Source organism: Trachypithecus francoisi, unplaced genomic scaffold (genome assembly GCF_009764315.1).
Source record: "Trachypithecus francoisi isolate TF-2019V2 unplaced genomic scaffold, Tfra_2.0 Lachesis_group17, whole genome shotgun sequence".
Classification (NCBI taxonomy): Eukaryota; Metazoa; Chordata; class Mammalia; order Primates; family Cercopithecidae; genus Trachypithecus; species Trachypithecus francoisi.
In genome coordinates this window covers 1,036,835-1,062,761 of record NW_022681462.1, presented here as the reverse complement: position 1 = coordinate 1,062,761, position 25,927 = coordinate 1,036,835, and the positions used below count along the sequence as shown (strand labels likewise).

At 48.8% G+C, this 25,927-nt stretch overlaps 1 protein-coding gene across 1 annotated transcript in view; it reads right to left on the bottom strand.

Annotated features, from left to right (window-relative positions):
* The window catches only part of FER1L5 (fer-1 like family member 5), a 67,546-nt gene that overhangs the window by 31,027 nt on the left and 10,592 nt on the right, over window positions 1-25,927 (bottom strand). Inside the window, exons 8-19 of the mRNA XM_033238888.1 lie at window positions 25,440-25,502; window positions 24,329-24,379; window positions 18,670-18,700; window positions 17,314-17,429; window positions 16,976-17,099; window positions 16,505-16,557; window positions 15,263-15,331; window positions 8,382-8,425; window positions 8,211-8,293; window positions 8,042-8,136; window positions 6,829-6,957; window positions 3,172-3,349 (exon numbers count right to left, since the gene is read on the bottom strand). Coding sequence (XP_033094779.1) covers window positions 3,172-3,349; window positions 6,829-6,957; window positions 8,042-8,136; window positions 8,211-8,293; window positions 8,382-8,425; window positions 15,263-15,331; window positions 16,505-16,557; window positions 16,976-17,099; window positions 17,314-17,429; window positions 18,670-18,700; window positions 24,329-24,379; window positions 25,440-25,502 — 1,036 coding nt within the window. The remainder of the gene's footprint in view (window positions 1-3,171; window positions 3,350-6,828; window positions 6,958-8,041; window positions 8,137-8,210; window positions 8,294-8,381; window positions 8,426-15,262; window positions 15,332-16,504; window positions 16,558-16,975; window positions 17,100-17,313; window positions 17,430-18,669; window positions 18,701-24,328; window positions 24,380-25,439; window positions 25,503-25,927) is intronic.

The following is a 25,927-nucleotide window of genomic DNA, read 5'->3' as shown; positions in this document are numbered from 1 at the left end:
CTACCATGCTGAGGAGAGTGTAATTTGGTATAATCACTTTTGCTCCACTCCTAGGTGTATAATTTAGAGGAAGTCTCGCACTTGTCACCAGGAGACATGCACAAGAATGTTTATAACAAAATGACTATAATAGCAAAAAAAGATACAACCTAAATGCCTCCATATACCACATACTTTGTGGAATATACCACATACACAGTGGAATGTATGCAGAAGTGAAAATGAATTTATGCAGAAGTGCAGTACACATACCCATAAAGTTTAACGTTGAGCAGAAGATGCAAGACAGATGAATACAGACCAAAAAATCACCACCACGCCCAGTCCATTTATGTAAAATATAAAATCTGTATCATGTTCAGGATTTCATTCATAGGTGAAGAATTAAAAAGAAAAGCAAGAAGGTGACTAATACAAGAGCCAGGGTCATGGTTACGTGAGTGAAGGGATCTGGGAAGAGCAAACGGACCCTTTCTAAGATGCTGATAGTTTTCTATATTTTAAGCTGAGTGGAGAGTTCATGGGTACTCATTTTATTATCACTATTTTTTATTTCTTGGTTAAACAGGGTCTCACTCTGTCACCCAGGCTGGAGTGCAGTGGTACGATCTCCGCTCACTGCAACGTCTGCCTCCTAGGCTCAGGTGATCCTCCCACCTCAGCCTCCCTCATTTTATTCTTCTTCTTTAAACTACACATACACATTTCATTTGCTTTTTGTATATATATTTCATAATACAAAAATCAAGTAGATCACGCTAAGTGAAAGAAGCCATTCACAAAAAAACACATATTATATGTTGCATATATGACATGTCTGGAACAGGAACATCTACAATCACAGAAAGTAGATGGCTGGGCGCGGTGGCTCATGCCTGTAATCCCAGCACTTTGGGAGGCTGAGGCGGGTCAGGAGATCAAGACCATCCTGGCTAACACAGTGAAATCCCATCTCTACTAAAAACACAAAAGATTAGCCAGGCGTGGTGGCACGTGCCTGGGAGGTGGAGGTTGCGGTGAGCCAAGATTGCGCCACTGCACTCCAGCCTGGGCAACAGAGAGAGACTCCGTCTCAAACAAAAAAAGAAAAGAAAAGAAAAAGAAAGTAGATTAGTGGTGGCCTAGGACTGGGGAGGTGGGAGATAAATGGGGCGTGACTGCCAACAGGCATAGGGTTCCTTTTCCGGATAAGGAAATGTTCTAAAATTGATGGTGGTGGCCGGGCGCAGTGGCTCACGCCTGTAATCCCAGCACTTTGGGAGGCCGAGACGGGTGGATCACGAGGTCAGGAGATCGAGACCATCCTGGCTAACATGGTGAAACCCCATCTCTACTAAAAAATACAAAAAACTAGCCGGGCGAGGTGGCGGGCGCCTGTAGTCCCAGCTACTCGGGAGGCTGAGGCAGGAGAATGGCGTAAACCCGGGACGGGGAGCTTGCAGTGAGCTGAGATCCGGCCACTGCGCTCCAGCCCGGGCGACAGAGCGAGACTCTGTCTCAAAAAATAAATAAATAAATTAAATAAAATAAAATTGATGGTGGTGATGGTTGTACGACTCTGTGAATATACTGAAAAACTATTGTACAAACTTAAATGCGCGAATTGTATGGCTTGTGAATTATATCTCAATAAAACTTTTTTAAAAAGAGAGGTAGGATGCCGGGCGCGGTGGCTCAAGCCTGTAATCCCAGCACTTTGGGAGGCTGAGACGGGCGGATCACGAGGTCAGGAGATTGAGACCATCCTGGTGAACACGGTGAAACCCCGTCTCTACTAAAAAATACCAAAAACTAGCCGGGCAAGGTGGCGGGCGCCTGTGGTCCCAGCTACTCGGGAGGCTGAGGCAGGAGAATGGCGTAAACCCGGGAGGCGGAGCTTGCAGTGAGCTGAGATCCGGCCACTACACTCCAGCCTGGGCGACAGAGCAAGACTCCTTCTCAAAAAAAAATAAAATAAAATAAAAAAATAAAATAAAATAAAATAAAAAGAGAGGTAGGGAAGTGGGATGCCCAGAAGGCTCAGAATGGGTAATGAGACAGTAAAGCTGAAAAAGATGAAAGTGAGACAGCAGTGCTTGTGGTTCTCAAACTGGAGCATGCACCCCAGTCACCTGGAGGGCTTGAGAAAACACAGACTGGGGCCTCTTCCCCAGGTTATTGGATTCTCTAGGTCTAGTGTGGGGTCGAGAATCTGCATTTGTAACAAGCTCCCGGGTGATGTTGCTGCTGCTGGCCTTGGGTTTGTTCTCTGAGAACCGCTGCTCTATAGTCCCCACTATAGGTGTGCAATAAGTATATACTGGAGGAGTGAATGAATGGCTGGAGGGGTAGTTGGTTGGATGTTGGGGTAAGCAGGTAGGTGAGAGTTGAGTGGCTGAATGGATGGATAAAAAAATAGATGGATGCATGAACTGGTGGGTGAAGGATGGATGGATGGGAGGTGGTTCAAGGCTGGAGGGGTAGTTGGTTGGATGTAGGGGTAAGTGGGTAGGTGAGAGTTGAGTGGCTGAATGGATGGATAAAAAAATAGATGGATGTTGCCGGGCGCGGTGGCTCAAGCCTGTAATCCCAGCACTTTGGGAGGCCGAGACGGGCGGATCACGAGGTCAGGAGATCGAGACCATCCTGGCTAATACGGTGAAACCCTGTCTCTACTTAAAAATACAAAAAACTAGCCGGGCGACGAGGCGGGCGCCTGTTGTCCCAGCTACTCGGGAGGCTGAGGCAGGAGAATGGCGTAAACCCGGGAGGCGGAGCTTGCAGTGAGCTGAGATCCGGCCACTGCACTCTAGCCTGGGTGGCAGAGCAAGACTCCGTCTCAAAAAAAAAAAAAAAAAATAGATGGATGCATGCACTGGTGGGTGGAGGACGGATGGATGGGAGGTGGTTCAGAGTAGTAGGGGAAAAGATGAGGCTGGAGAAGTTGTAGTGTTGTAAGCAGTGTAGAGAAGGACTTCATGTCAACACCTAGTTTCGACTCTTGGGTTCACCACCTGCTAGCTATACAGTTAGGCAAATGACTTCACCTCCCTGAACCTCATTTTTTCATGTGTGAAATATAGGTAAATAATGCCTATGAATCTTCCATGAGCTAATACCCCTGAGAGAGCCCAGCATAGGGTCTGGCATGCAGTGGCTGCTCTCTATTCTTTGCCAGAATCTGACAATTACCATCATATATCACTGGGCTGTACTGTGTGCTTGAGACGAGAGGCTTGTAATTCAGGTCCATCTTGTTCCCATAGTGACCGATGCTGACCTCGAAATGGACCAGGTCTTCAAAGTTGGGCATCATGGTGCAGGAGAGGAAGATGACGCACAGCCCATACTTTTGGCGGTTCTGGTGCTTCTAAAACAATAACCGCCCCACCCCCCATCCCCAGTACATAAGCCAAGGGTTAGATTGATGGGCAGGGAGGCAAGGATGAGGTACTCTCTTTCTTTCAAAGCCATCTTCCCTTCTCTCCCTCTCAAAGGCCTTCAGAGGCTCCCTCGCACCCGGCTGATCCAGGGCAGTTCCTCCAGGACTTCCATCACCCAGCCCTCCACCCAGCCAGCCCTGGCTCCCTCCCTTCCTGAAATCAGGGGGCTGGGAAGGGGGTGGTCTCCTCCCTTGTCAGGGTAGGCTCTGGGTTGGGCCACCTCATCCTCATTCCAAGTAGAGATGCTTTTCCTTTTTGACTAAACCCTTTCCCTCAGAAGACACAATGTGAATAGGGGTGTACAGCTGAGATTTTACACACACCCACACCCACCCCGCACCCCCCCCCCCACATACATGCATACTACCAGAAAGGCTGAACCTTCCCACTGCCTGCTCCAGCTGCCCACTATCCCCCCAACTTCAGCTGTTCTCACCAGGTGCTTGCTTGGGCCTCCTGTCCGTCATATGAGTCCCTCTTGCTTCTGTTCCAACCTCTGCCCCATTCTTGCATCCCCCAGTCTGTTCACTACCTCAGGTCTCCCCTATTTAAAAAAAATAACTTTCCTTCTCCCATCTGAACCCCATTTAGCTACCACCTGTTCTCATTTCCTTTCACGTTAAAAAAAATTTACTTTGAGGCCAGGTGCAGTGGCTCACACCTGTAATCCCAGCCCTTTGGGAGGCTGAGGCGGGTGGATCACGAGGTCAGAAGATCAAGACCATCCTGGCCAACATGGTGAAACCGCGTCTCTACTAAAAATACAAAATTAGCTGGGCGTGGTGGTGCATGCCTGTAATCCCAGCTACTTGGGAGGCTGAGATAGGAAAATCGCTTGAACCCAGGAGGCGGAGGTTGCGGTGAGCTGAGATCGTGCCATTGCTCTCCAGCCTGGGCAACAAGAGACAAACTCTGTCTCAAAAAAAAAAAAAAAAAAGCTTTTATTTTATTTTTTTTGAAACGGAGTCTCGCTCTGTCGCCCAGGCTGGAGTGCAGTGGCCGGATCTCAGCTCACTGCAAGCTCTGCCTCCCGGGTTTATGCCATTCTCCTGCCTCAGCCTCCCCAATAGCTGGGACTACGGGCGCCCACCACCTCGCCCGGCTAGTTTTTTGTATTTTTAGTAGAGACGGGGTTTCACCGTGTTAGCCAGGATGGTCTCCATCTCCTGACCTCGTGATCCACCCGTCTCGGCCTCCTAAAGTGCTGGGATTACAGGCTTGAGCCACTGCGCCCAGCCAAACTTTTATTTTTTAGAGATGTGGTTTCACTATGTTGCCCTGGCTGGTCTCAAACTCCTGGGGCTCAAGTGATCCTCCTATCTCAGACTCCCACACCTGGCTTTGAATCAGGTTTTTTAGAAGGCTTGTCTCTGTGCACTGGCTCCTACCTCTCCCTCCCACCTATGGCAGCCCAGCTTCTCTCCTAGCCAATCTCCAAGGCTACTGATCTCTTCCTAATAACCAGCATATGTCTCTCAGTCCTCGCCCTTTCTCTCTGCCACATTCGAGATTGCTTGTCACTCCTTTCTGCAAATCTCCACTCCTGAGTCCACCTCTGGAGGTTCCTCTCCAGCCTCTTCTACAAACCCCTTCTCTTCTTTCACCTGCCTCTAAAGACTGTGGCATCCTCAAAACTTCCTTCTCCTTTCATTCCACCTACTCTCCTCAGGCAATTTCTTCCACGACCACAGATTCAAACCTTGGTGTGTTGATGTCACATCCCTGTGTCTAGCAGGCTCCAGGGCTGGTCTCTGTTGATGTCTCACACCACATGTCAAAGATGGGGTTCATCATATCCCTCATACCTTCTCCTTCTTTAGAGAGCCCACCTTGGTGCATCGCACCCCTGACCACCTCATCACCCATGGCAGAAAATGGGCCTCAGCAAGGGGAGTCAGCCTCACTTATTACGTTCTGTTGGTCACTCGCTCTGGACATTCTGTTTCCAAAGGATCTCTGAAACCTACCCACCTCCTCTCCAGCTCTCTGCCAACGAGGCTGTATTCCTGTTTCTCTTGACTGGATGACCCCAACCTACTCTCCTCCAGTCTATTGTTACTGCTCCTCCTGCCCCTTCCTGCCTCAGTAAGTAGCCCTCCACTGGCTTCAGGAAGAAACTCAAATCCCTTAGATTGTTATACAAAGCCCTGATAAAGTAGGTCATGAATATTAACACCATTTCTCCTTAACCATATTAGGGATTTTTTTTTTTCTTTTTTTTTTTTTGAGATGGAGTCTCGCTCTGTCACCCAGGCTGGAGTGCAGTGACATGATCCTGGCTCACTGTAACCTCCACCTCCTGGGTTCAAGCGACCCTCCTGCCTTAGCCTCCCAAGTAGCTGGGACTACAGGCGCAAGCCACCATGCCCAGGTAATTTTTGTATTTTTTTGGTAGAGATGGGGTTTTGCCATATTGGCCAGGCTGGTCTCGAACTCCTGACCCCAAGTGATTCACCCGCCTCAGCCTCGCAAAGTGCTGGGATTACAGGTGTGGGCCACTGCACCCAGCCCAGATTAGGCATTTTTTTTTTTTTTGAGACAGAGTCTTGCTTTGTTGCCCAGCCTGGAGCGCAGTGGCACAATCTCTGCTCACTACAACCTCCACCTCCTGGTTTCATTCAAGTGATTCTCCTGCCTCAGCCTCCCTAGTAGCTCAGACTACAGGCATGCACCACACCATGCCCAGCTAATTTTTTTTTTTTTTTTTGGTATTTTTAGTAAAGACAGGGTTTCACCATGTTGCCCAGGCTGGTCTCAAACTCCTGGGCTCAAGTGATCCTCCCTCCTCGGTCTCCCAAAGTGCTGGGATTACAGGTGTGAGCCACAGCACCTGGCCCAGATTAGGCATTTCTTTGTTTTTTTTTTTTTTTTTTTTTGAGACGGAGTCTCGCTCTGTCCCCCAGGCTGGAGTGCAGTGGCGGGATCTCAGCTCACTGCAAGCTCCGCCTCCCGGGTTTACGCCATTCTCCTGCCTCAGCCTCCCGAGTAGCTGGGACTACAGGCGCCCACCACCTCGCCCGGCTAGTTTTTTGTATTTTTTAGTAGAGACGGGGTTTCACCATGTTAGCCAGGATGGTCTCGATCTCCTGACCTCGTGATCCGCCCGTCTCGGCCTCCCAAAGTGCTGGGATTACAGGCTTGAGCCACCGCGCCCGGCCAGATTAGGCATTTCTTAAAACTGAAACCTTATCTTTTCCATCAGGGTCCCCCAACCACCGGGATTTGCTGCAGCATGAAGCCACTAGCAGGGGTTTAGTAAATTATCAGGCTGATTGGTCAAGCATCCTTACACACTCAACAGCCAGTGGCCAGGGCCTCTTTGCACGGTCAGAAACTGGGATCCACAATAGATCTGGGGCAGACAGGGCTCGTGTTTTTCCCTGGGTTACCTGTTTCCCGCAGTTACCTCTATCCTGGTCACTTCATGGGAGAGATCCTTTATCGTGGAGTCTTGATAGGACTTGATTTGGGTGATTAACTCCAGATAGACTCGGCCTCGATAAGCTAAACCATCCCTAACAGAGTCGGGAATACGCTAGGGCAAGCCAGAGAAAAACGGAGAATAGGGGTGAGAGAAAAAGAACACGCCAATCTCCTTTCAAACCCCTGAGGCAAAGACAAGGTTGTCCAGTCACTGCCTGCCCGGGGCTTACTCCAACCACAATCCCAGATAATTCCAGACACCTCCACGCCAGGAAACCTCTGGGCACTGAGCCCTCTTCTGCATCCTGGGAACCTGACTGCCCCATGGAGGCCCGTGTTCCCACAATGCCTCAGGCTGGGTGGGAACTGTGTTCCCACAATGCCTCAGGCTGGGTGGGAACTGTGTTCCCACAATGCCTCAGGCTGGGTGGGAACTGTGTTCCCACAATGCCTCAGGCTGGGTGGGAACTGGGATCACTGAGTCTGCGCTCCCTGCCTGGCCAATCAGAGCCCGCCCTGCCTCCTTGGCCGCAGGGATCCAAGGGGAGCACACAAGACCTAAGGAGGCCAATTACAACGCCTGCCCGGCCTTCCTTGCTGGAGGCGGTGTGGTGAGGTTCCCAGCCCGGAGGCCTGACTGCGGGAGGAGGGAATGAGGCGGGGTGGGGTGGGGAAAGGAGAGGGAGGGCCTCGCAGTGGACTGGAGGGCCAGTGCCTGTGGTTCTTCCTCAGCATCCTTCCCTGCCTCGTTCCTTCCCAGGGCCTTTTTGCACAGTCAGAAACTGGGATCCACAGTGGATCCGGGCAGACAGGAATCTTGTTTTTCCCTGGGTTTAAGACAGTCTGAGTTGGGTTCCTGGCATTTACTGCCATTCCTGAATAACCTCGTGCTTCCTCACACTTGCCTGTGCTGTGTCCTCTGTCCTGCGCGCCCTTCCCGCCTGCTGAAAATCTTACCGTGGGCTCCTCTCAAAGCCCCTTCGACAGGGAAAGCCCAGAGCTTCCGCCTGCTTATTTCTCGTGCCCCCACGCCTGTCCCACATGCATGTGGCTGCTCATGGACAGGCTTCACGTCCTCCCCAAGACCCCGAGGGACAGAAACCAGGGACAGGGCTCCGGGCACGTCCCAGGTCCTAGTGCTTTACTGGGGGCAGCTCTACCTCCGCTGTCCCCTAGAGCTGATGTGACAAGCTTACAGCGCCTTCTTCCTGGATCCTGAAAGGGGCCTTTTTACCCCCGTGCAGAGTCAGGAAGCTGGGGCCAAAGCAGGGCAGGAAGCCAGAGTACACTCCTGGAAGGAGAGAGAGTGAGAAGGGTCGGGCGCAGGACGAGGGGTGTGGGAAGTGGGCTCGAGACTTTGCTTGCCTTCGATCTCTTCTCCGGTGGACGAGATCTGGTTGAGGGACAGGCTGGCAGTCCCAATCTCATCCGAGCAGTCCTTCCTGTGGCTGGAGAAAACACTCCTCAGGCTGAGCCCCTGGCCCAGCTCTCATTTCCTCCTTCCCTGTGTGCTTCACCCTCCACCAGGTTGCTCACCAGTCCAAGACTCTGAACTTGATGTAGCTAGAGAGGCAGGGTAGCTGTCGGGGGAAGGAGAGAGGAGTGGTGGATACACATTCGGATGGTCTGGTCCTCGTGGAGATTTTAAGAACAGGTAAGGAGTCGCGGGTCTGGGACCAACTCCTGGCTCAGTTACCAGCGAGCCACTTAATCATAGAAAGGTGGATTTCCAACCAAGCTAATGGAGCTTTGGCTTTAGGGCCTCTTATTTGTTTTCTGGGAGTTTGTTTTGTTTTGAGACAGGGTCCTCCTCTGTCACCCAGAATGGAGTGCAGTGGCATGATCATAGCTCACTGCAGCCTACACCTCTCAGGCTCAAGCGATCCTCCCGCCTCAGCCTCTTGAGTAGCTGGAACTACAGACAGTTGCCGCCAAACCTAGGTAATTAAAAACAATTTTTTTTTTTTTTTGTACAGACAGGTGCCTTACTATGTTGCCCAAGCTGGTCTCGAACTACTGGGCAAAAGCAATCCTCCTGCGTCAGGCTCTCAAAATGTTGAGATTATAGGTGTGAGCCACCTCGCCCAGCTGGGCCTCCCATTTGAATGGGCCCCTTGCAGGGTCCTGGGAGGGGCCTGGAACTTGTCATATGATCGTTTTGTATTTGTGTTTTTGAAATGGCCCTCTGGCCAGGCATGCTGGCTCACACCTGTAATTCCAGCACTTTAGGGGGCTGAAGTGGGCGGATCACTTGAGTAGCCTGGGCAACATGATGAAATCCTCTCCCTACAAAAAATACAAAAATTAGCTGGGTGTGGTGGCACTCACCTATAGTCCCAGCTACTCAGGAGGCTGAGGTGGGAGGATTGCTTGAGCCCATGAGGTTGAGGCTACAGTGAACCATGATCGTGCCACTGTACTCCAACCTGAGTGACCGAACGAGACCTTGTTTCAAAAAAGAAAAAAATAAAAGTCCCCTAATTGCATGAGCTTCAGGCCCTCCGATAGCTGAGTCTGCCCTGACTGTGGGCTGGTAGATATTACTGTCCTCTCACAGCCCCTTTCAGTCTGAATGCACATTCACTAAACCATCTCATGGAGATGCCGTGTGCCTAGAATGTCTTCATCATGTCTAGCCATCAACTTTTTAAACAGTGGTGTATCTGTCTCCTCAAAGAATAAATAAGCCAGGCACGGTGGCGCAAGACTGTAATCCCAACACTTTGGGAGGCCAAGGTGGGTGGATCACCTGAGGTCAGGAGTTCGAGACCAGCCTGGTCAACATGGAGAAACCCTGTCTCTACTAAAAATACAAAATTAGCTGGGCATGGTGGCGCATGCCTGTAATCTCAGCACTTTGGGAGGCCAAGGTGGGCAGATCACCTGAGGTCAGGAGTTCGAGACCAACCTGGTCAACATGGAGAAATCCCATCTCTACTAAAAATACAAAATCAGCTGGGCATGGTGACACATGCCTGTAATCTCAGCTAGTCGGGAGGCTGAGGCAGAAGAATCGCTTGAACCCAGGAGGCGGAGGTTGCAGTGAGCCAAGATGGCGCCATTGCACTCCAGCCTAGGCAGCAAGAGCGAAACTCTGTCTCAAAAAAAAAAAAAAAAGAAAAAGAATAAATAATAATAGCTGCCTCTTTAGGAGGTTTCTGTTGCCCCTGGCTTGTGCTAAACAAATTCCATAGACCAGCTCAGTGGGCTCTCCTAAAAACCTCTTGAACCAGGTGCTATTATTATTCCCATTTTCACATGGGAAAGCTGAGATCAGAGAGGTTGAGTTCCTGAAGTTCTCATGCTACATGCAGTCGCCAGAGCCTCAGAGCCCCTCCCCACTCTGCTGTAACCCTGTGGGGGCTGTGATTGTCCCTAAAAAGAGATGGGGAATGAGCCCTAGAGAGGCAGAGGGACTTGCTCAAGGTCACGTAGTAAGGGGTGGAGTCAGGATTCCAACCCAAGCTTCTGTGTCCTATCTTCACTCTACAATATGGTTTCCTTAATTATTTTTATTTTTTTTTATTTTTTTATTTTTTTTTGAGACGGAGTCTTGCTCTGCCACCCAGGCTGGAGTGCAGTGGCCGGATCTCAGCTCACTGCAAGCTCCGCCTCCCGGGTTTACGCCATTCTCTCGCCTCAGCCTCCCGAGTAGCTGGGACTACAGGCGCCCGCCTCGTTGCCCGGCTAGTTTTTTGTATTTTTTTTTTTTTTTTTTTTTTTGAGACGGAGTCTCGCTCTGTCGCCAGGCTGGAGTGCAGTGGCCGGATCTCAGCTCACTGCAAGCTCCGCCTCCCGGGTTTACGCCATTCTCCTGCCTCAGCCTCCCGAGTAGCTGGGACTACAGGCGCCCGCCACCTCGCCCGGCTAATTTTTTGTATTTTTTAGTAGAGACGGGGTTTCACCAGGTTAGCCAGGATGGTCTCGATCTCCTGACCTCGTGATCCGCCCATCTCGGCCTCCCAAAGTGCTGGGATTACAGGCTTGAGCCACCGCGCCCGGCCCCGTTTTTTGTATTTTTAAGCAGAGACAGGGTTTCACCGTATTAGCCAGGATGGTCTCGATCTCCTGACCTCGTGATCCGCCCGTCTCGGCCTCCCAAAGTGCTGGGATTACAGGCTTGAGCCACCGCGCCCGGCCTCCTTAATTATTTTTAAAAAGAAAGAAAGAAAAGAGGCCAGATGCGGTGGTTCACGCCTGTCATCCCAGCACTTGGGAGGCTGAAGTGGGAGGATTGCTTGAGGCCAGGAGTTCAAGACCAGCCTGGGCAACATAGTGAGACCTCATCTCTATCAAAAATACAAAAAATTAGCTGGGCATGGTGGCTCGTGCATGTAGTCCCAGCTACTCGGGAGGCTGAGGCACAAGAATTGCTTGAACCCGGGAGGCAGAGGTTGCAGTGAGCTGAGATTGCGTCGCTGTAGTCCTGCCTGGGCAACAGAGCAAGACTCTGTCTCAAAAAAAAGAAAGAAAGAAAAAAAGAAAAATAAATAAAAGAAAAAAAAATCCATATATCCATGTGTAAAATAGAGCTGCGGGGTTGAGGCCAGAGCGTGACCCCAAATCCTCAGTCCTCTCCGCTGGGGCCTCTTCTCCTTACAGCAGTTCTTGGGGTGCGGCTGGGAACCTCCCAACTTTCCATTTTCTTCATCCAATTCTCTCCGGGTCCTGACAGCTAAGAGGCCAAGGAGAAGAGGAAAGGGCTTTCTGGGTGAGCAGCTAGTTAGTAAGAAAGGAGGAAATTGCCCAGGGTAAAGAAGGACGTTGGAAGGGGAGAGGTGGGCACCAGAAGGCATCCAGGTCTTCCAAAGTTAAGAATCCTCCAAGTTCAGATTTATGGCCGAACCACCTTTCCATGAATCGTGCTAATAATACTCCTCCCGCTTCTCAGTTCCTCATCTAGTGTGCTGCCTCCCCTTCTGCCCTGGGGCCCTCGGACTGACCACTGGCACAGGCCAGTTTTCTGCCGTGCCCCGGGCTCTGCTCCCCCTCCGACCACCTGGCCTCAGATGCTACCATCTGTGTGGTTGGCTGTTCTGCCTCTTCAGAGTGAGGTTCACACCTGCCTGCTGCATTTCCAAAGGGCTAGAGACAATCAGGCCAGTATCCAAAGGGCCCCACCCTGGAGACTGTGTTCTGGGGAAAATGGATGAGGTTCCATTGGGTGTTTGGACATCTTGAAATGTTGGAAGGCCTCGGCCTCTCTCAAGGATGAGGGAGGGCCTGGCCTGTGCCATTGGTTCTGAGCCTGTAAGAAGATGACAATGGCCGGGCATGGTGGCTCACACCTGTAATCCCAGCACTGTGGGAGGCCAAGGCAGGCAGATCACCTGAGGTCAGGTGTTCGAGACCAGCCTGGCCAACATGGTGAAACCACGTCTCTACTAAAAGTATGAAAATTAGCCAGGCTTGGTGGTAGGCACCTGTAGTCCCAGCCTCTCATAGCTTGAACCCAGGAGGCGGAGATTGCAGTGAGCCAAGATTGCGCCATTGCACTCCAGCCTGGGTGACCAGAGTGAAACTCTGTCTCAGAAAAAAAAAAAAAAAAAGAGATGAACACAGAAGATGAAAAAAGAGGATTTCCCAAGGCTCTGAACAGCCACAGAGCATCTGAGGATCCCAGCCCTGTGCCCTCACCACAGGCCGGAAAAGGTGGGAGGGAGCTTGGCAAGGATGGCAGATGGACTAGGCCTCCTCTGAAATGTCTTCCTACTTTCAGAGTCTATAAAATCATCCAACGAGGCCGGGCGCGGTGGCTCAAGCCTGTAATCCCAGCACTTTGGGAGGCCGAGACGGGTGGATCACGAGGTCAGGAGATCGAGACCATCCTGACTAACACGGTGAAACCCCGTCTCTACTAAAAAATACAAAAAAACTAGCCGGGCGAGGTGGTGGGCGCCTGTAGTCCCAGTTACTCGGGAGGCTGAGGCAGGAGAATGGCGTGAACCCGGGAGGCGGAGCTTGCAGTGAGCTGAGATCCGGCCACTGCACTCCAGCCTGGGCGACAGAGCGAGACTCCGTCTCAAAAAAAAAAAAAAAAAAAAAAAAAAAAATCATCCAATGAGGCAGGGATTATGAGGAATGGTTGAAAATGGTGACTCACAAGAAGGCAGACTGGGTAACTACTAGAAGCATCAAGGAGGGGAGTTCACAGGAGGGAGAAGGAGGGCTCATTAGTTAATTTTGTATTTCACAACGTATGAGGCAGCAAAACTCTCTCTGGGTTGCCAAATCCATGTCCCACAAATTTCTGTGTGTCTGCACTTGTGAGAGAGCTCAAGTTCTCTCACAGAACTGTGTGCTTATTTTACATACAGCTCTTAGAAGCCTGACTTAGCATCAAAAGGCCAGTAAGGCTCCACCTTCAAGAGAACTGTCATCCACAACAGCTGATAGGTGATGAGACAGATTGAAAGGCGATCAAAATCAGACTACAGAACCCCACAAAGAAAGCGTCTCGGAGCCATTTAGTGTAGGAACAAGTAGCCCAGTACTGCAGATAGCCCAGGATAATAACTATGTTCCCAAAATGGCTCTAGGCCATCAACAAAAAGCTCTAATTATATTCAGGGCAAGTTGCTGAGAAGATAAGAACATGTGTATTATCATTTAAAATGGGTCTTTAAAGGGATTTGTTTTGTTTTTATACGTGGGTGAAAGGGCACATTTAAGTTCTCTGGAAAGTTCAGTTGTATGACCCACTCATTGCTTAATATATCTACCAGAATCTAGTCATTCTGCATCTACATATTTACCTAAGAGAAATGAAAGCATATGTCTATGCTAAGGGTTGTACACAAGTGTTTACAGCTTCACTGTAACAGCCGCAAACTGGAAAAGTTCATAAACAAGGAAAGGGATAAGCAAACTGTGGTACATCCATACAATAGAATATTACTCAGCAACAAAAAGAATGAACCACGGATACACAGCAACAGCATGAATTAAATTCAGAATAATTATGCTGAGTGAAAGAAGTCGAACAAATAAGCATACTTTCTGAACGATTCCATTTCTATGAAACACTAGGAAATGCAAGCTAATACGTAGTAACAGAAAGCAGATTGGTGGTTGCCTGGGGATGGGAGGGGGTGGAATGGGAATCACAGGAAGGGATTCCCAAGGGGCATGAGGCAACTTTTGGAGGTGATAGATATATTCATCATGTTGATTGTAATGGTGGGTTTCCTGGATGTGTACATATTTTAAAATGTATCAAATTGTACATTTCCTTCCTTCCTTCCTTCCCTCCCTCCCTTTCTTTCTCTTTCTCTCTTTTCCTTCCTTCCCTTCCCTTTCCTTCTCTTTCTCCTTCCTTCCTTCCTTCCCTTTCCTTCTCTTCTCCTTCCTTCCTTCCTCCTTCCTTCCTTCTCTTCTCTCTCTCTCTCTCTTCTTTCTTCTAAAAGTATGAAAATTAGCCAGGCTTGGTGGTAGGTACCTGTAGTCCCAGCTACTCATTCTTTCTACTTCCTTCTTTCTTTCTTCTTTTATATTTTTCTGAGACTGAGTCTCCCCCTGTTGCGCAGGCTGGAATGCAGTGGCTCAGCTTGGGCTACAGGCTGTTACCACCTACTGAGCTGGTGTTTGCTCAGATAAGTAGGTGATACCACCTCGGCTCAGCTCACTGCAACTTCCACCTCCCAGGTTCAAGCAATTCTCCTGCCTCACCCTCCCGAGTAGCTGGAACTACAGGCGCATGTCACCACGCCCGACTAATTTTTATCTTTTTAGTAGAGTCGGGTTTCGCCTCTGTTGGCCAGGCTGGTCTCAAACTCCAGAGCTCAAGTGAGCTGCCCACCTCAGCCTCCCAAAGTGCTAGGATTACAGGTGTGAGCCACCATGCCCGGCCAAATTGTACCTTTTAAATATCTACAAGTCTGGCCAGGTGCGGTGGCTCAAGCCTGTAATCCCAGCACTTTGGGAGGCCGAGATGGGCAGATTACGAGGTCAGGAGATCGAGACCATCCTGGCTAACACGGTGAAACCCTGTCTCTACTAAAAATACAAAAAATTAGCCGGGCGAGGTGGCAGGCGCCTGTAGTCCCAGCTACTCGGGAGGCTGAGGCAGGAGAATGGTGTGAACCCGGGAGGCGGAGCTTGCAGTGAGCTGAGATCCAGCCACTGCACTCCAGCCTGGGCAACAGAGCAAGACTCTGTCTCAAAAAAATAAACAAACAAACAAATACATAAATATCTACAAGTCATACATACCATTGACATAGGTATGTCAATGATAACTCAGTAAAGCTGTAAAAGGTAAAGTTCTCCTGGGCTTCCTCATGTTCCTATCAGGCAGAGTCCCCCTTGCCATGCTTCTTGGCCCCCACCCTCTTGTCTTCACCCCCACACAACCATCCAAACTTCCCTTCTACATTAGGGGATGTAGGAGAAGAGTGGGCATGATGGAGGAGCCATACCTGAATCCGGAAGGTCAGGATCTGGTTCCATATCGGGTTGTCGGTTTGCGTCTGCATGTGCGTCCTGAGCTGGAATGTGCCAAAGCAGTGTTGGTGCCAGCCTGCCCCTCCTCCCTCCACTGGCCTCACCTTCCAGCTCTTCCTGTCCAGCACCCCTGTGGACACTGTCTGCATACAGAGGTGCTCAGGCTCATCCCTGCTCTCCAGACACCTGCACAACTTCTCAGCAGCAACAGCACCAGTCCTTTGTGTACTTATCCGAAGTGTTTACCAGATTCAGATTCCTCATATTTTTTCTTGAGTCAGCTTTCAATAGACCTCATTTTTACATAGCTATAGGGCTACTAACCTTACTATATGAGTGTACACACACAGATTTTGCTAGATAAATTCTAAGATTCCAAAAGAAAAATGGGTAAAAACACAGCTAATGGTAGCCGCATGCCTCTTTCAAAACCATCAACTGACTTCATTTTTAAGCAGTGGTATCTGTGAAACCAAGTGTTACTTGGCCTTATTAAACCTTTTAAGGTACACAAGACGAACGCAGAAGTATCAAAATTTTTGAAAATTATATGTCACTTACCACCTGAGAACGTTTCACCTAGCTTTGGAGGTACCCAACCACTCACTGGGACATACTCAGTATGGTGGTTTTAATTATGTCCACAATTTCTTTGGTACTCCTCTCTTCAAAAGATAGACATTGTTTTCTCTCTGCTTATGTGTGGGCTGGATTTAACGACTTGCTTGCAACAAATAGAATGTGGTAGAAATTCTGCTTGGCAAATACGGAAACAAATCTATTTACCTTTAACCTAGCATTCTCCGAATTTGAACACAGGACCGTTTTTCACCCATGACACCCAACAGCACACTTTGGAAAATGCTATTCTGTATTCATAGAGGTTCACGGAATTTCAGCAACTCTCTTGCCCAGAACCTTCGTTTACACATGAAGAAACTGAGGAATGGCGACAGTTTCAATGTTGTTCACTCATTAGCATGTTTCACTCATGCACTCATTCTCCCATGTGTATTTGGTTTTCGGGGGGCATCTGGCATGCAGAGAATAAGACATGGCCTCCACCTGCACAGAGTTCCAGGTGCAGGGGTGCATGCTTCTCTCAGTGGGTGACTGGGAGATGACTCCTGTGGCCTTGCCCACCGGGCCACCCTCCTCTCCACACTACTTTCTCTAGGTGCCAGTCTCTCTAGGTCTCAGAACATTTCTACACTTACCTTTTCCCCAATCAGTTCCACCTCCAACTGAACATTCACTGACTGCTGTTTCTCTATGAACAACAAGTTAAAAGACATCTGAGCCAGCAGCGTATTTTTTCAGGGGGAGGGAATAGAGTGGAGACAGAACAACTGAAAACCCTCCCCTATAATTGAGAGGGGTGCCCCCTGGGCAGACCTGTCTCCAATTACCACCGCCCCCTTGTTCTTCCACACAGTGGCATGGGGTGGGGGGACATAGGGAGCCTTGAGTCTGCATCTGGCCGTCATAGGCCGGGACGTGAGGCCTGTCTGAAAGGGTGTCCATGGCACTTCCACAGGACACGTCTCGGGGCATTGCAGTCTCACCCTGTCCCCCTACCCCAAACCGTAGTTTAGTATCAAAAGGAATGAGGAAACTCCATGAGGATCCAGGGTACCACCATGTAGGGAACCTCAGGGCTGCTCCCTCCCCTGCACCCGGACTCTCACTGAGGTGAAGGTCCTCTGCGCAGTAGATGAAGAACTGTAAGTAAGCCATGTTGATCGGGACTACCGCTGACTTGAAGATCTGAATATCGGTGTCATCGGCCCCATACAGCAGCTTTTGATCTATCTGGAGGGACCAGAGAGCTGATATAGTCAAGGTCATGTGGAGGTCACAGGCAAGGACCCCAACCTCCCACTTGGTGCAGGGGGACGGGACAACCCTGCAGCGACGCAGCGGACAAAGGAGAGATCTGATGGTCAACGCCCAGCGTGAGGCCCAGGGGTGCCCCCAGGAGGCAGCCAGGATAAGATAGGTTCCTGGGGCATTAGGGGCAGCTCACCAGGGCCTGGTCTCCCACACCGAGGGCACAGATGCTGACTTTCAGGTAGCCTGTCACACCACTGCCGGGGTTATTTGGTTGGCAGAGGCCTAGCCACTTCCTCAGGAGTGTGTGACCTGGAGAGGCAGAGGGGCCATGGGAGATCTGCCTGCAGCCTCCTTCCCTCTCCCCTGAAACCAGCCTTTGCTTTAGGAGGAGGGGAAGGTGGAAATACGTCTCAGGCATCCTGTTTTCTATCCAGTGGCAGAAGAAAAGGGGAGTCACGTGTCCCATGAAGCAATGACAGCATGCTCACAAGGCTGCCAGTGTTGCCTCTAGGACACAGGGGCCCCTGTCTATGCCTTGGGAACCTACTGTTCTCACTGTGGCCTGGTCTGGAGCCAAGCATTTCCCTCAGCCTGGTGTGTGTTACAGCCAGGTACGGTGGGAACTTCCACTCAAACTTTAATCTCCCAACACCAGCCTCAAAAAATAGAAATCGGCCGGGCGCGGTGGCTCAAGCCTGTAATCCCAGCACTTTGGGAGGCTGAGACGGGTGGATCACGAGGTCAGGAGATCGAGACCATCCTGGCTAACACGGTGAAACCCCGTCTCTACTAAAAAAAACAAAAAACTAGCCAGGCGAGGTGGCGGCGCCTGTAGTCCCAGCTACTCGGGAGGCTGAGGCAGGAGAATGGCGTAAACCTGGGAGGCGGAGCTTGCAGTGAGCTGAGATCCGGCCACTGCACTCCAGCCTGGGTGGCAGAGCGAGACTCCGTCTCAAAAAAAAAAAAAAAAGAAATCTAACCCAGGATGGTAATAAAAGGCCAGCACTTGACTGAAAGGGATGCCCTGAGTTTTTCAGAGAAAGACGCTACTATTATAAAGTAAAACAGGCCAGGCATGGTGGCTCACGCCTGTAATCCCAGCACTTTGGGAGGCTGAGGTGGGTGGATCACCTGAGGTCAGGAGTTCGAGATCAGCCTGGCCAACATGGTGAAACCCTACCTCTACTAAAAATAAAAAATTAGCTGGGTATGGTGGTGCATGCCTGTAATCCCAGCTACTTGGGAGGCTGAAGCAGGAGAATCACTTGAACCCAGTAGGCAGAGGTTGCAGTGAGCCGAGATCAAGCCACTGCACTCCAGCCTGGGTGACAGAGCAAGACTCCATCTCAAAAAATAAAATAAAATTTAAAAATAAGGTAAAATAAAATACCACAATGTACAGTAAAATATTATCAAATACAGAAAATAATTTACAACCTCTAATACTTCCCTCCACCCATGTGTGGGACATATGGGGATTTTAAAGTATTCTGACCCCTGGCCTGATTTTTCTCAGAAGACATACATATTTGCCATAAGTGTTACCTACCTGGAGAATGGTAGATAAACCCAATATCTGTCTGAAAAGACAAGAGTGGGGTGAGAATTAGTTAGGGCCTGCAGCCAAGATTTGTAATATCAACTAACCTGACCCCACTCCTAGCTGTTGGGGCTTCAGCATGTTCTCTGCCCTAACTCCTTTCATGTTTACAGCAGCCTGGGAGGTAGGCCCATTATCACCTCTACCCTGCAGAGGAAGATACTGAGTTTGAGAGAGGTGCCCAAAGTCTTACAACCAGTCAGTGAGAAAGCCTGCGTGGAAAATGCCCTCAACACTGCGCTGTGCCACCCTCTCGGCCAACACAGCCCGACTCTACCCTACTCCTGGGTCAGGGAAGGGCTCACTGCTCCTGGGGAAGAAGATGGTTAAGGTAAGAGGTACGAGTTGATAAAGAAACTACGAGTTTTCTCTTTCCCCTTGGAGATAGTTTCTGACACGGATGTTTGAGGAATGTGGTTCGGGATGGAAGGTGACATATGTGGGACAAGCTGCTGTGGAACATTATGGCCACCCATAATGTGTTCTTAGATACAGCAACACGGCACAACCCATCAAAGAAAAGCTTGATAAATTGGACTTCATCAAAAGGAAAAGTTTTGCTTTTGAAAGACACCGTTAAGAAAATGAACAGGCTGGGCCGGGCGCAGTGGCTCAAGCCTGTAATCCCAGCACTTTGGGAGGCCGAGACGGGTGGATCACGAGGTCAGGAGATCGAGACCATCCTGGCTAACACGGTGAAACCCCGTCTCTACTAAAAAATACAAAAAACTAGCCGGGCGAGGTGGCGGGCGCCTGTAGTCCCAGCTACTCGGGAGGCTGAGGCAGGAGAATGGCTTAAACCCGGGAGGCGGAGCTTGCAGTGAGCTGAGATCCGGCCACTGCACTCCAGCCCGGGCGACAGAGCAAGACTCTGTCTCAAAAAAAAAAAAAAAAAAAGAAAATGAACAGGCTGTTGGCCGGGTGCAGTGGCTCACGCCTCTAATCCCAGCACTTTGGGAGGCCGAGGTGGGTGGATCACGAAGTCAGGAGATCAAGACCATCCCAGCTAACATGGTGAAACCCCATCTCTACTAAAACTACAAAAAAATAGCCGGGCGAGGTGGCAGGTGCCTGTAGTCCCAGCTACTCGGGAGGCTGAGGCAGGAGAATGGCATGAACCTGGGAGGCAGAGCTTGCAGTGAGCCGGGATTGTGCCACTGCACTCCAGCCTGGGTGACACAGCGAGACTCCGTCTCGAAAAAGAAAAAAGAAAGAAAATGAATGGGCTGTCATACTCTGGAAGAAAATATTTGCAAATCATATATCAATAGTTAGAAAACAAACAATCCAAGGAAAACAAGCTAAAGGTTTGAACAGACACTTCACCAAAGAAGATACACAGATGACAAGCATATGAAAAGATGTTCAACATCATTAGTCATCAGGAAGGTTTAAATTAAAATCACAGCAAAATACTACTACACACCATTAGAATGGCTAAAATAGAAAAGATGGACTAGATCAAGTATTGTGGAGAATGTGGGGCAACTGGAACTCTGATACACTGCTGGTGGGCATGTACAGTGGCAAAACCTGTTTGGAATTTTGGAAAAAAACTTTTAGAAATTTTCCTTAAAAAGTTAAACATACACTTCTGGGTGCAGTGGCTCATACCTGTAATCCCAGCACTTTGGGAGGCCGAGGCAGGCTAATACAAAAATTAGCCAGGCATGGTGGCATGCACCTGTAATCCCAGCTACTTGGGAGGTTGAGGCAGAAGAATCGCTTGAACCTGGGAGGCGGAGGCTGCAGTGAGCTGAGATTGCACCACTGCACTCCAACCTTGGTGACAGAGTGAGACTCTGTCTCAAAAAAAAAAAAAAAAGTTAACTGGGTGCGGTGGCTCACGCCTGTAATCCCAGCACTTTGGGAGGCCAAGGCAGGTGGATCACAAGGTCAGGAGTTCAAGACCAGCCTGGTCAACAGTCTCTACTAAAAATACAAAAATTAGCCACACGTAGTGGCAGGTGCCTGTAATCCCAGCTACTTGGAAGGCTGAGGCAGGAAAATCATTTGAACTCAGGAGGAGGAGGTTGCAGTGAGCTGAGATCAAGCCATTACTCCAGCCTGGGTGACAGGGCAAGACTCCAACTCCAAAAAAAAAAAAAAGTTAAATATGTACCACATATACCTACCATATGATTTAGTCATTCTGCTTCTACATATTTTCCCAAGAGAAATTAAAGCTTATGTCTACACTCAGATTTGTACACAAATGTTTACACAGCCCCATTATAGCAGCCTCAGACTGGAAACAATCTAAATGTCCATTCACAAGGGAATGGGTAATTAAACTGGGGTACATCCATATGCTGGACTATTACTCAGCAGTAAAAAGGAATGCACTACTGACAAATGCAACAACATGGATGAATCTCAGAATAGCAATGCTGAGGGAAAGAAAGCAGACACAGAAGGGTAGAGAATGTATGATTCTATTGATAAGAACTAAAGGAAATACTTATCTATTAATGTGAACGCTAGGAAAGAAACGTTCGCATAATAACAGAAAGCAGATCAGTGGTTGTCTGGGAATGCAAGGGGGTGGGATGGGAATGAGACGGAGTGATTCCCAAGGCGCATTAGGCAACTTTTGGAGGTGACAGATGTGATGAGTATATTCATTATCTTAATTGTGATGATTTTTTTTCCTGGGTGTACACATATTTTTAATATATCAAATTATACATTTTAAATATGTACAATTCATTGTATGTCAATGACACTTCAATAGATCCATAATATTAAAAAAACAGGGCAAGGCACGGTGGCTCATGCCTGTAATCCCAGCACTTTGGGAGGCAGAGGCGGGCGGATCACTTGAAGCCAGGAGTTTGAGACCAGCCTAGTCAATATGTGAAACCCCACCTCTACTAAAAATACAAAAATTTGCTGGGCGTGGTGGTGCATGCCTGTGGTTCCAGCTATCCTGGGGGGGCTTCGGCAGGAGAATCGCTTGAACCTGGGAGGCAGAGGATGCAGTGAGCCAAGATCACGCCACAGCTCTCTAGCCTGGGTAACAGAGCAAGACTCTGTCTCTCTCTTGCTCGCTCGCTCTCTTCTCTCTCTCTATATATATATAATATATACATTAAAAAATAAAAAAACAGAATAAAAACTCAGTCACTTCTAATGAAGCAAAGATCCAGGCGGTGATCATCATTAGCTGTTAACAACCCACAATGAGAGACCAGCAGACGTTCTGTGCCTTCTGTTAAAGTCCCTTTGCCAATAATTGGTTCAGACTGATCTAAACTCTAGATAGGGAAGTGGGGTGGGGGAATGCAAAATGATCCCCTGAAGATGAAATCAGCAAAACCCAGACCAGAGAAAACGCTACAGGTCCAACTACCCAGTTTCTTTAACAAATAAGTTGCAAATTAAAAAAAAGAAGAGGAAGTGGGGGGAACAGAGAGGACCAACAGAGTAAAAGGAAACTAAAATGCATATTAACCACTTGCAATGAATGGACCTGGTTTGGAATCCTGATTTGTTTTTTGTTTTTGTTTTTATGAGACAGAGTCTCTCTCTGTCACTCAGAGTGGAGTGCAGTGGCCAAATCTTGGCTTACTGCAACCTCTACCTCCTGGGTTCAAATGATTCACCTGCCTCAGCCTCATGAGTAGCTGGGATTACAAGCATGTGCCACCATGCCCAGCTAATTTCTGTATTTTTAGTAGAGATGGCCATGTTGGCCAGGCTGGTCTTGAACTCCTGACCTCAGGTGATCTGCCTGCATTGGCCTCCCAAAGTGCTAGGATTACAGGTGTAAGCCACTGTGCCCAGCCTGGAATCTTGATTTGAACAAACTGTAAAAGGAATATGTAAAACAATTAGGGGAATTTGAACACCGACTAGGTATTTAATGCTACCTAGGAATTATAAAGGTTTTTAGATGTGATAATTGTATGTGGTTATGCTTAATAAAATCCTTATGTTTTCGCAATACATACTGAAATGTAGAAAGATAAAATGATATGATGCTTGAGATTTGATTCAAAATAATTCAGTGGTGAAGGGGAAAGGGGGCTAGGTGTAGGTAAAACACAATTGACTGTGAATTGATGAAGATGAGTGATGAGGATATGGGAGTTAATGATACCAAAATAAAAAGAAATAAAAAAAGAAGCTCGGCTGGGTGTGGTGGGCACATGCCTGTAATACCAGCACTTCAGGAGGCTGAGGTGGGAGGATGACTTGAATCTAGGAGTTCTAGACTAGGCTGGGTAACATAGTGAGACCCATTCGTTACAAAAAAATTTTTTTAATTAGCCAGGTGTGGTGGTGCACACCTGTAGTCCTAGCTACTCGGGAGGCTGAGGTGGGAGGACTGCTTGAGCCTGGGAGTTCGAGGTTGCAGTGAGCCGTGATCGCACCACTGCACTCCAGCCTGGGTGACAAAGCAAGACCACGTCTCAAAGGGCAAAAAAAAGAAGGTCGGTTAAACTCAGGTTTTCTCTGACCTCTATAACTTAGTCAGTTTATGTCATTGGTCACTGTCTAGAAGTCACACAGTGGCCTTTGTCAAGAGCACATTTTTCACCTTCTACCATCTAACATTTCTAGAATCCCTCTCTATGTTTTCTTCCAAGGGTGGTCCCCCTTTCCTAACATTGTAGATTTAGTAAATAAAAATAGAAGAGACCCACTTAAATTAAAATTTCAGATAAACAATGACTACTTGGTTAATACACATATGTCCCTGCAATATTTGGTGAGAAGCCATGTAATATTTGGGATATACTTATATTTAAAATGTATTTTTTTGTTTATCTAAGATTAAATGTAACCGGGCATCCTGTATTTAACCTAGCAACCTACCTTTTCCTGATCTTTTTGGATTTGGAGAATCTTAGTTTAGCCCATCATGACTGCGAACTCTCCTAATCTCTCAGCTTCTTTCCAAATCACATCTTTTCACTCTGTCCTGAAAGGCAGCAATCTTTCTCTGAGTTTCCCTAACATGTAAGCTGACCTTTTGGATCCTCTCCTTCTACCTCCTGGAGGCAGAGATTTGAACTGTGTCCACAGTATCATGGCTGTGCAGAAATCCACATGACGTCCCGAGCTTTATAAATGTTATATATACTTTAATCCTCACAATCACCCTCCAGATTGAGTATATTATTATCCCCTTTTACAGATGAGGAAGTAGAGGCTCAGAATAACTTGTGTTAAGTCACCCAGTTGTTAGGTGGATACAAGTGTGGATCTTTTTTTTTTTTTGAGACGGAGTCTCGCTCTGTCGCCCAGGCTGGAGTACAGTGGCACGATCTCGGCTCACTGCAAGCTCCACCTCCCAGGTTCACGCCATTCTCCTGCCTCAGCCTCCCAAGTAGCTGGGACTACAGGTGCCCACCACCAAGCCTGGCTAATTTTTTGTATTTTTAGTAGAGACGGGGTTTCACCGACTTAGCCAGGATGGTCTCGATCTCCTGACCTCATGATCTGCCTGCCTCGGCATCCCAAAGTGCTGGGATTACAGGCGTGAGCCACCGCGCCCGGCCGATGAAAATCCCAGTCCTTTTCCCTAGACTTGGGCATGCAGCCCAGCGTGGGTCTCTGCTATAATTGTTTCACCGAACCTCCTCCCATGTACAGTACTTACTTGAAATCTCCCGATCTCTGCTTTGTATCTCATTGCTGAGGAGTTCACCACCTGCAAGGGAGTTCCCAGAAATATTTTAATTATTCACAATCCCAATTTCCCTCAGCCCCTGTAAGAGGAATAGCAAAGGCACGTCCGGGATCCTCCTGACGTGCTGAATGCTTCCTAATGGGGCTGACGCTTGCACATGGGTGCTCTCATTTCACTCCCAGAGGAACCCTGTGAGGTTCACTTTTTTTTTTTTTTTTTTTTTTGAGACGGAGTCTCACTCTGTCACCCAGGCTGGAGTGCTGTGGCCAGATCTCAGCTCACTGCAAGCTCCACCTCCCGGGTTTACGCCATTCTCCTGCCTCAGCCTCCCGAGTAGCTGGGACTACAGGCGTCCGCCACCTGGCCCGGCTAGTTTTTTCTGTATTTTTTAGTAGAGACGGGGTTTCACCATGTTAGCCAGGATGGTCTCGATCTCCTGACCTGGGGATCCGCCCGTCTCGGCCTCCAAAGTGCTGGGATTACAGGCTTGAGCCACCGCGCCCGGCCGAGGTTCACATTTTTAATTCCATTTTACTGATGAGGAAATTGATCAGAGAGGTCAATTTCCTGGCCCCAAGTCAACATAAAGCAAGGTGTTGCACTCAGCGTTATCCATCACATGCTCTCCTGGTTGTTTCTTCTGTGCCTTTGTTCCCAAGAACATGTAAATTCTTCAAAGGAAGAGGCCTCTTTGTTCTCCTTAGCCCTGTGCTAGGCACATGGCAGGCACCTGATCACCACATGTTCACCATTGTTACTGGGCTTCCTTTGGTTAGGGAATGGAGTGTTCTACTCGGAGGGGCCTTTGGTGGCCTGAGAATCCTGGCACATGGGAAGGGGTGCCTTGTTCACCTTGGCGCCCAGTTCAGGGCTGGGCAGTTGGCAGTCCACAACGTTTGTTGAATGAATGAGTAAATGAATGAATAATCTGGGTGCCAGGGGGTGAAGGAAGTTGGGGGTGGGTGAGGAAGACAATCTGGAGTGCCCCTGGCTCTGAGGGTGGGGGCTGGAGCTGCAGCACTTCCCAGTATTGAAGTGGGACAAGGAACACACCTTGCTGGGGACCAGTTTGGCTCCTCACCTGAATTAAGATGGTCTCATCAAAGAACTTTGCAGGAATCTCATGAAAATTCTGGAAGAAGATCTGAGGCAGAGAGAATTGGGGTAGAGTGGACGATTTCTTCCACCACTTCACCCAAGCACCCGGTAAACCCGAAAGCTCAGAATAGTGTGCTTCTTCCCACAACTTTATCCATTTCAATGGGTTTACGAGAACAGGTTGAGTATTCTTAATCCAAAAATCTGAAATCAAAAATGCTCCAAAATCTGAAACTTTCTGAGCGCCAACATGACCCTGAAAGGAAATGCTGACTGGAGCGTTCTGGGTTTTGGATTTTTATATTACGAATGCTGAACTGGTACAATGCAAATATTCCAGATTCCCAAAAAAATCTGAAATCCAAAACACTTCTGATACCATGCATTTTGGGTAAGGGATATTCAACTTGTGCCACTTCTCTCATGCTCCTCCAGAAGCAGAGGCCTCCTGGGCTGCTAGAGGATTTTCCG